We start from the raw sequence: 11,038 nt of genomic DNA, 5'->3' as shown, positions 1-11,038 counted from the left end.
CAAATTTACAAATGTTGCCAAAATACCATTTAATTTTGCAATGCGATTCATTTGTCATTTTATCATTATTAGTAAAAAAAATAGTTATATATTCTTTAGTCATCATCATCAACGATATTTTTAATTTTATTTGAAGAAAATGAGTGAAGAATAAAATAATAATATATAAATCATATAATGAAATAAAGAATTATAATGCAAATATAAAGTATAAAATTTTAAAATTAGACTAATAATATATGCTAATTAAATATGTATATATGTGTGTATGTGATACAAATATTTTTGTTATAAAAACAATAATCTTATGCTTCTGTAGAAATTTTCTGCTTCTTCCCAGAAATAATTTTTTCTGCTTTTGTTTCTCTTTAAAAACACTTTTACAAGTTCATAAAAAAAAATCAATTTTTTTCCTTTCTCAAAAAAGTATATTTTTTTAAAACAAATTTCAAATAAGCTCACCTTTCTTGAGGAAAAAGTAATCCCAAATAAGCTAATATTGATTTCTTCACCTGAAATAGTCAACTTATTCCTTAAGGGTCGTTTGGTTTGAAGACAAGTTATACCTAGATTAGTTGTACCGTGATTAGTTATGCTGGATTAGTTCTCCTGGTATTATTTTTTAGTGGTTATTTGGTTTGTGATACTAAAAATAATATGTATTGCATTATTTCTAAGAATATATTGTGTGTTTATAAAAATACCCTTCGCCTTATTTAATTTAGTTATTTTCATGTACCTGAACAAGCAAACCTCTCATTTGCTTAAAATTGATCCACCTATTAAATTGGTTCAAGCTGTCGAAAATAGCTTAAAAACTCAAAAAACATCAAGTTTATCAAACATGATTATTTGATGCAATAATCACTAATTTCAATAATTATTTGAAAGAAAGAATATGCTTTTGTGGAATTGCGGATCAACTATAAAACTATGTTGCAAGCTTTCTATTCATTAATTAGCAATAATGCATAAAGCAGCCATTGAAATTTCAATAACACCAAGGTAGGAACCACCTTATAATAAGAGAGAACTTTCGTTCTTTTCTGTCAATAGCTATAGGAGAAAATTTAATAATTAATTACTAGCAAAGCATATATATCATAATAGAGTATCACTAAAGAGATTGAATGTCATTCTGTGTCATGCATAAACATATGCATACACACGCACACATACATGACTATTTATGCATGCACACACAAAAACACACATATAAGACTATATGTGCGCACACATATATATGAGAGAAAGCCGGAAAGATATTAGATATATCAATGATTTCTCAAGAATGATCTCATTCTTGTGTTAGTGCTGCCATAGAATAAAATCAGAAGTAGAGCACTAATATATATTCCTGTAGTGAGAGAAATGGATTTTGAATTTTTTTTTAACCTTGTGAGTAATGGCAAAATTTTCTTCAATCATTCCTGTAGCTTCTCCATATGAAGTTCATCAATGAAAAGAATCATCAGAAAAGCAAACTCACAAAAGCACTTGAATATATATGTGAAAGAAATAATCAAAAGTTTGGTAGAGGGTAATTGTGTCTTTTCAGGCCTTTATTCCATGGATAAACGAGGCTGATATTATTATCCCATCTAATGTAAAGAATAACTTATTCTGATATAATTTATTAATATCGAAATAAATTATTTCAAATTAAGCAACCAAACAAAACCTTAAAATTTCTCTCTCAAAACTATTATTTTATTCCAAAATTAATTCACTCCTATCCGTGTCCCTTCACTTGCTACACGAGTTTTTTTAATTTGCGTTGTGGACATTTTAACGAAACCAAAACGGATTTGGAAAAATAAAATAAAATATAGAAGTACATAGAAACTCCAAAAAAATTACCAAACCCTAATTTCTCACTCCGAAACAAACGTTCTTCAGACTTTCCCTCCTCACCCCTTCTTCTTTACCTCTTTTTCTCTCCCCTATACAACTATTTTCCTCATCGTCCCTGTATTCTCTCTATCTCTCGGAACTTAGTTTCTTTGCTCTTTTGTTGAGTTTGGGTCGTGGGGTATTGTTTATTGACAGGATAGTAGCCGTCCGATCTGGGGTACTGGTTAAGATCTGCGACGAGGATTTAAATATTCCGACGTTACGCGCCGAGATTTGGGTGCCACGCGCCTAGATCAGTGCAAAAGAAGTATGGTCGTGAATGGTAGGTCGATGAAGCGGTTGAAGAGGAGAGTAACGGCGGACCTCAACGACTTCCTCACGTTCCCCGACGACAATATCTCAGGTAGTGGGCCGTTCAGGTCGACGGTGAAGGCGTTTTTGTTGAAACACGCGCTCTTGCCACCGCCTTCTTCGTTGTTTCCTCACCTTCTGACGTGGCAGATCCTCTTCCGCGTCGGCGACCTCACCGACGGCAACGACTCTTCTCCGTCCGTCGTCTGCCTCGATGTCGTCGAAGAAGACGTCTCCAGATGTAGATCCGTTTATTGCGACCAGTGCCGAGTCGTTGGTGAGTTTTCCAACCGAGTCAAGTAAATGATATATCTAATATTCTTATGTCATTTTGTAGCTCGCTTCGTTGACGGTGCCATATTTTAAGACTTGCTAATATGGTGTGGTTTTCCTCTGGATCAGATGGTTGGCTTTTTCTGGTTAGCTAAATTGAGAGGAAAATTAAATCTAGTACAGCGCTAGCTCACGTTGAACCTTTTCTTAATTATTAAGTTAAGTATTAATACCAAATTCTTTTAGAACGTGGGGTCCAATGAAGTTTAGGTATGGTAAAGTGGGTCCTTCCGAGTTGGTGGCAGCCCCGGAGCTCCCAAAGTCTGTTGTGTCCTTTACACCATATTTGAAATTTACAAACATAACCTTCCCCAATAAAGGAATGAAAACAACTAGTGTCACACACAGAGTTGACAGTTACGTAATTTTTCTAGGGTGGAACCTCGAGTGGGCGACCAAAATAGGCCACCCACTTAAAATATGTACCAAAATATGTCATCTATTTAAAGTAGTATCAAAACATGCTTAACTTACCAAAAAAGCGAGGTATATCTTTTTGTGTTGACGAAAAATGGATGACGGAGTTAAGTTTTATAAAAAGTGTAAAACTCACTTTTTTGTGAGTTATCCTTCTTAGTTATATATAATTCACAAAAATATGAGTTATATTTATGAAAAGTATGACTCAATTTTTTGTGATTTATCCTTCTCATTTATATATAGATCATAAAAAAGTGACATATTTACGAAAAGTGTAATACTCACAATAATAGTGAATTATCCTTCTTAGTTATATATAACTCACAAAAAAGTGAGTTATATTTATTTTTATAACTTTTTTTGTGAGTTCTATTTATTTTTGTAACTTTGAATTATCTGTTTTATACTGGAAGACATATGGTGCAGGGGGGCCTCACTGAGTTGTTTTCCAATTGAAAGTAGGTGTAACAAATTTCTCTGTGTTTTTTTTAATAAAAGATTGTAGTTGTATAGTATATAATTTACAACAACAACAACAAACCCAGTGTATTCCCACATAGTGAGGTCTGGGGAGGGTAAGATGTACGTAGTCCATACCTCTACCTCTAAAGAAGTAGAAAGGCTGTTTCATATAGTATATAATTTGTTTTGCAAAAATGTTTTGAAACACGATTTTTCTTGAGTTGAAGATCTATCGGAAATAATTTTTCTAGGGGTAAGGACTACATACATCCAACCCACCGCAAACTAATTCACTCGTGGGATTATCATGGATATGCTATTATTGTAGTAGTATATTATATTCTATTTAATCCATACCGTACTATACTATCATGGATATGGTGTTTATCGACTTGGAGAAGGCGTACGACAAAGTTCTTAGGGAGGTTCTTTGGAGATGTTTGGAGGTGAGTGGGGTCCCGGTGGCGTATATTAGAGCAATCTAGGACATGTATGATGGAGCTAAGACCCAGGTGAGGACGACGGGAGGAGATTCTGAGCATTTCCTTGTCTTGACAGGGTTGCACCAGGGATCTACTCTTAGCCCGTTTTTGTGTACTTTTGTGATGGATGTGTTGACGCGACGTATTCAAGGTGAGGTGCCTTGGTGTATGCTTTTTGCAGATGATGTAGTTTTAATCGATGAGACGAGGGGAGGTATGAATGCTAAATTAGAGGTGTGGAGACAGACCCTTGAGTCTAAAGGGTTCAGGTTGAGTAGGAGCAAGACAAAATATTTGAAATGTAAGTTTGATGACTTGAGGCAGGGAAACGAGGTGGTTGTTAGGTTGGATTCCCAGGTGGTTTGTAAGAGGGATAGTTTCAAATATCTTGGGGCCATGATTCAGGGGAACGGTGAGATTGACGAGGATGTCTCCTACCGTATTAGAGCGGGATGGATGAAGTGGAAGCTCGCCTCGGGGGTGTTGTGTGATAAGAAGGTGCCGCCCAAGCTTAAAGGCAAATTCTACAGGGTGGCAGTCCGTCCGATCATGTTGTATGGAGCGGAGTGTTGGCCAGTCAAGAACTCTCACATTCAAAAATTGAGGGTGGTGGAAATGCAGATGTTGCGTTGGATGTGTGGGCTTACTAGGGGTGATAGAGTTCAGAATGAGACTATTCGGGAAAAGGTTGAAGTGGCTTCGGTGGAGGACAAGATGTGGGAAATTCGATTGAGATGGTTCGGTCACGTGATGAGAAGAGACATGGATGCCCCGGTTCGTAGGTGTGAGAGGCTAGCGTTGGATGGTTTCAGGCGGGGTAGGGGTAGACCGAAGAAATATTGAAGAGAGGTAATCAGGCGGGACATGGAGCAGTTACAACTTACTGAGGACATGACCCTAGATAGGAAGATTTGGAGGACGTGAATTAGGATAGAAGGCTAGTGCCAGTTTGGGTCGTTGGGGTAGGGCATTACTTGGTAGGTGTATTATTCTTGTTAGGCCAACTTGTTGCAGGCTTTATTACGAATTTCTTTAATATTCCTTGTTTATTTTTCCTTGGGGGTGGCGTATTTATGTCTTGTCATCTTGTCCCATGCTTTATTACGGATTTGTTTATTATTCCTTATCTTGAGACGGGGGTCTATCGGAAACAACCTTTCTACTTCTCTGGAGGTAGTGGTATGACCTGCGTACATCTTATCCTCCCCAGACCCCATTGTGAGGGAATACACTGGGTTTGTTGTTGTTGTTGAGTAATGTTCTTCTTGCCTTCTTGGTTTCACCTGCACTTTGTTTTGGTTGTTGGCACGTGTTGTGTATCATTATTTCTGCACTAAGAATGAGTAACATGTCAGTCTTTTAATATTCTTATCATAGGAAAAGTGAACATGATTGCACATAAAAAATTAGTGTCTTGAGGCCACCCTACACATATTTGTGTGTAGAACTCTATTCTATTGATATCCAAATTATGTTCCTTTTTTAGGTTAAGCAAATAGTGTTAGTTGAGTCGAGATCTGGAAGTAGGTGTAACAAGTTCCTCTATTTTTTTTCTTCTTTTTTTTTTTTTTTAATTTTTTTTAGTTGTATAGTGTATAATTTGTTTTGCAAAAATGTTCTGGAAAACATTTTTCTTGAGTTGAAGAGCTATGGGAAATAAATTCTCTATCTGTGTTTTATAGGGGTAATGACTACATACATCCAACCCACCACAAACTAATATACTCATGAAATTATGTTGGATATGTTATTATTTTAGTAGTATATTATATTCTATTTAATGCATACTATACTATAATTTACTAACTTTGGATTAATGTTCTTCTTGCCTTCTTGGTTTCTGCTTCCTTCTGCTTCCTTGGGTTTATTTGAGAAGACAATTACCTAATATAATGAGATCGACATTAGTACATTAAGTATAAGTTAACAATTATAAAAATAAATATAACTCACTTTTTTGTGAGTTATTTATATAAGGATAACTCACTATTTTTGTGTGTTACACTTTTCGTAAATATATCTCACTTTTTTTGTGAGCCTTACACTTTTCGTAAATATAACTCACTTTTTTTGTGAACTATATATAAATAAGAAGGATAGCTCACAAAAAAGTGAGTTCACACTTTTTATAAAACATAACTCCGTAATCCAACTTTCCAACAACAACAACAACAAACCCAGTATATTCCTACATAGTGGGGTCTGGGGAGGGTAGAGTGTACGCAGTCCATACCACTACCCCCAAAAGAGGTAGAGGGACTGTTTTCGACTTTCCATTAACAGAAAAAGGTTTAGCTTTTTTCTTTATGAGTTAAGCCTATTTTGGTACTACTTTAAATACATGACATATTTTGGTACTTATTTTAAGTGGGTGGCCTATTTTGGTCGGCCACTTTTGGAACCCGCTACTTCTATTCTTTTTGTCATAGTCCTTTGATCGGTCAAATTAACTGGATTGGAGTAATTGTATGATGATGTGGCACAGGATGATGTTTGTTGAAATTAGAGTAGCATCCATTAGGCACACCATTACGACCTTCTCGATCTGTGTTCCACCGAAGCCACTCCGACCTTCTCTCGAATAATCTCATTTCTAACCCTAACCCTTCTAGTAAGTCCGCACATCCGTCTCAACATCTTTATCTCCGCCACCTTTAACTTTTGGATGTGGGAGTTTTTAACTGGCAAACACTCCGTTCCATACAACATAGTCGGTCGGTCTGCCATTTTGCAGAACTTACATTTAGGCTTAGGAGGCATTTTCTTATCACGCAAGTCTCTCGAAGCGAGCCTCCCTTGTTGCATGACATTCTGGTCAATCTATCCATTTCCCTGAATCATAGACCTAAGATACTTGAAACTATCTTTCTTCCGAGTGGCCTGAGAATCCAGCTTCACTACCACGTTAGCCTCATGCATCAAATCGTTGAACTTACACTCTAAGTACCCTTTGGTCTTGCTCAATTTAAACCCTTTAAACTCTAGTGTTTGTCTTCAAACCTCCCAACTTATTAGTAATTCCTCTCCGGATCTTATCAATAGGCACTACATCATCAACAAATAACATACTCCAAGGCGCCTCCCCTTGAATGTGCCGTGTCAATATATCAATCACCAAGGCGAATAAAATCGGACTACGAGTCATATTTTGTACCCAGTCAAAACAGGAACGTGGTTTGAATCTCCTATCGTCCACACACGAGTCTTCGCTTCGTCGTACATGTCCTAAAACGATCTAGTGTATGCCACTGACACACATCTAACCTCCAAGCACCTCCACAAGACCTCCCTGGGGACCTTATCGTACGCCTTCTTATTTATTTTTTTGTGTTCGATATGTAAGCAATAAAATAGTGTCCTTAAAAACATTTATATATAATCTAGACGAATACAAATGAGAGGTGGGGTAGGAGATGTGGGGTGTTGTTGGGGATGGAGGCTATGTGGGGAGGTGAAGTTTTGAGGTTTGTTGGAGGTTAGGAGAACACAATCAATATGAAATGTAATTTGGGGAACTTGTTTTCTCTACTCCATTAGGAATGTCTTTTTCCCAGAGGAACTTGTTTTCCTAGCAATATTTTTGACTAATTCAACATGAGAAAATTGAAAAACATTACTTGAAAATTTTTTCCTCCTTAACACACCCAGATTTTAAATAAGCACCTTAATTTCGTTATAAATTTTTATTGAGTACCAACAACATACCCAGTGTATTCCCACAAAGTGGGTTCTTGGGACGGAAGTGTACGTAGTCCATACCACTATCTCGAAGGTGAGATAGAGAGGCTAGGCTGTTCCAGGAAGACCCCGACTCATAAATTTTTATAGAGTGGTTACCTAAATAACTACTTTCATTTCCTCCATGGCCACCGGATATTCTCTACAATTTCTATTCACGAGACTTAATCTTTTGTCTTTAAAATACCAAATCAACTACAAATTATTTTATTTGATCTTTTTTACACCAACTACTAACTATAATTCCTAAAAATAGAAAATATCTTGATATTTGAATGAATTGGGTGATGAAGAATAGAATTGTAGAAGTTGTGCGATTCTCTTGTTTAAATTGTTGTATTCAAGATAGATGGATTCTGGATATTCAGTGATATCTTTTATTGTTTGAAAGGGAATTGAAAAATATAATATTAGGTTGAATTGTGTTTTTTTCTCTTTAGAAATCTTTTGGGATTTGAATATTGATTGTGTTCTCGTTGAATTTTAGGTTGGAGCAGTAATCCAGTTTGTGCAACGCGTTTCCACTTTATTATTAAGGCAGATGGAAACTCAATTGGGGGTTATAACAAGTCCTGTTCTGGATGTGGTGAAGCCCTTCACTTATCGGAGTCTAGGTAAAAATTTATATACTTCCCTTAGGATTTTCTTTGGCAAGTTGAAATTGTTGTTTCTCCCTTTTGATGTGGCTTCATATGTCATGACATTGTCCATATGTTCCCCTAGTAACGTCCTTCACACTTTTCCATTGAATTTTGCAATATTCCGATTTATTCTGTGGTTTAGTCATTTTGGAAACTGTTGAGTAATTGAGTTAGTTATCTCTGTGGATCTGGTCTGCTTAAATCCTCTTGCCAATGGCTATATGAACTCTTTTTTGTTTATCTTGATCTTAATTATGTTTAAACTAAATACATTAGTTTGTCTTGTCAGGTGCAAGTCATGCAATCATGTCATGACCACAGAAGACGTTGAAGATTGGATGTACCACCAGTTAGAGGATACCAGTCATCTTCTGCATGGCGTGATCCATGCCAATGGCTATGGACATCTTCTCAGGATAAACGGTAGAGAAGGTGGATCCAGGTTGCTTTCTGGAAGTCGTATAATAAATTTCTGGGACAGACTTTGTAAGGTTCTTGGAGTGAGGTAAGCATCATTTATTTTAGACGTTATGTCGTAGGAACTATAAAATTTAACATGTTACACCAAGTACTGCAGCAATCTTTTAAAGTTTGGTTCGCTAATGAGCTATATTTGATGATTTAATCTTCTCCTTGTATGTGGTCAGAAAAATCAGCGTGATGGATGTTTCAAAGAAGTATGGTTTGGAGTTACGTTTATTACATGCCATCACAAAAGGACATCCGTGGTATGGTGAATGGGGTTATGAGTTTGGTGCTGGTAGTTTTGCTCTGACTCAAGATTCCTACAGACAAGCTGTAGAGAACCTATCGTCTCTGCCCTTGACCATCTTTCTATGTCAAGGACGGAAGCCTCGCACTCGTTTGCAGGACTTGATTTCATTCTATCAGTCCTTGTCAGAGCGTGAGCTTGTAAATATTAGAAACCTTTTTCTTTTCTTAACTAGTTCAATCCGTGATGCCCGCAAATCTGGCTTGGGCGCTGATGATGCCAGTTGTAAGAAGCGCAAAACTTGTGATTCCAAGGTCTTGTGTGCATGGACAAGTAGTGATATTTTACGTGTTGAAGAAGCCATGTTTAGAGTTCTACGGGCCGTCTCTGGTTCCAATTGGGTGAGCTGGCGTGCTCTTAGAGGTGCTGTGTGTAAAGCTGGTTCTCCTGAACTCCTTGATTATTGCCTAAAGGAACTCCATGGGAAGCAGGCAGCTGATGGAATGGTTGTCAATGCCCGCAGCGTTTCTGGTTCCGGCACCATGGAGTTTAAGTCAGTAGATCAATTCCTCTGTTCCATATTTCTTTTTGGAAGCTAAATAATATTTACAATTTTGTATATAGCACAATTTGTGGCGTTGTAGATTATTCTGTTTTTTGGCTTTCTCACTAATTTTTCTTACCTTTTGCAGACTTGAGCCTGGCAACCCACTGGTTAATGTGAATACAAACGAGAATAGATTACCTTGCACACCAAACTTTCCATCCGAGGAACATCTGCGTCGAGATCTGAAGTACTTGTACGAGTGTATGCTAAACCCACTGACGATGTCTGATCATGTTCCCTTAACCAGAAGGGAAGTTGCTGTTGACTCTGCTACTACGGTTCTTGATTGCAAGCAATTTATGAAGGTATATCAACCTGAAAGATTCTTGCCTATCACAAAATCAGATGCAATCCAGGTGCTATGTGAGGTGGACATCATGGAGCAATCTGATGTACATTTGAGAAACCCTCCTCCAGAATTATTGATTCTCCCCTCCGATGCTACCATTTCTGACTTGAAATTGGAGACATCAAGAACATTTCAAGATGTATATTTGATGTTCAGACGGTTCCAAGCTGATGAGTTAGTTGGATATGGTGGCGTGAAAGAATCTACTCAGGTCAAACTACTCCTAGGATCAGCTGAATATGTGACTGTCCGTGGAAAATTCCTGGGAAAAAATGGGCTGAGTAGATATAGAATGGAAAGGGGAACGGAGAGATGGACTGTGGATTGCTACTGTGGAGCAAAGGATGATGATGGAGAGAGGATGTTAGCTTGTGATGTGTGTGGTGTTTGGCAGCACACCAGATGTGCTGGGATCTCCGACTTGGATGCTGTTCCAGCTAGGTTCATTTGTCATAGGTGCAGATGTGTTTGTCAGACTATGAATACAAGCGGTAATTGCAAGGATGATTCAGTTGCTGGTGCGGGATTAGGGAAGAGTCTGGCTCATGCTGTCTGAAGCGTACTGGGATTTTTAGTAGTGTTTATGTTTTTTCCTTTGTCAGGTTTGATATAATATGTACATACAGGCCAGGCTGCGAGAAGAAATTTCAGCAGCGCATTCTGGCCAGTTTCTTTCTCCATGCTCTTCACAAGTTGTCACATCCTTGTTTCTCAGTATTTTTACATGTTCTTCAGATGGCTGCCGCTTGATCTCCGAATATGTTTTACAAAACTACTGAAAGCAGCATGTTAATAGGAAAAAGGAAAAAGACTACTAACAAAATTACTGTTAATTAAATCTAATTGAAAATCTGTTATTAAATCTAATTGAAAATATGTTTTACTTTTTAACTATTTGCATTGGTCTTGTCTACTTTTTAACTATTAGCAGTGAACTGGATACAATAAATAAATATAGATGTCTTGGTTTTGATTGTGGAGTCCGTTGAAGGACAAGTTTTCATTTCAAAGGACTACTGAATGTCTGACCAAAGTCGCGAGGTGGGAAACTGTAAGATAAAAGTTGTGATTTACGTTGGTGATTTGATG

At 37.2% G+C, this 11,038-nt stretch overlaps 1 protein-coding gene across 1 annotated transcript; it reads left to right on the top strand.

Moving 5' to 3' along the window:
* Window positions 1-1,693: 1,693 nt before the first annotated feature.
* Window positions 1,694-10,683, top strand: LOC107852993 (PHD finger protein At1g33420). Its single transcript, XM_016698025.2, has 5 exons — window positions 1,694-2,482; window positions 8,128-8,254; window positions 8,571-8,786; window positions 8,929-9,546; window positions 9,686-10,683. Exons 1-5 carry the CDS (start codon window positions 2,164-2,166, stop codon window positions 10,503-10,505), a joined length of 2,100 nt encoding a protein of 699 aa, XP_016553511.1. The 5' UTR covers window positions 1,694-2,163; the 3' UTR covers window positions 10,506-10,683.
* The last annotated feature ends 355 nt before the right edge of the window (window positions 10,684-11,038 follow it).

The sequence above is a fragment of the Capsicum annuum genome, chromosome 5 (assembly GCF_002878395.1).
Source record: "Capsicum annuum cultivar UCD-10X-F1 chromosome 5, UCD10Xv1.1, whole genome shotgun sequence".
In the NCBI taxonomy this organism is placed as follows: Eukaryota; Viridiplantae; Streptophyta; class Magnoliopsida; order Solanales; family Solanaceae; genus Capsicum; species Capsicum annuum.
This window is presented reverse-complemented; position numbering and strand designations above follow the sequence as displayed.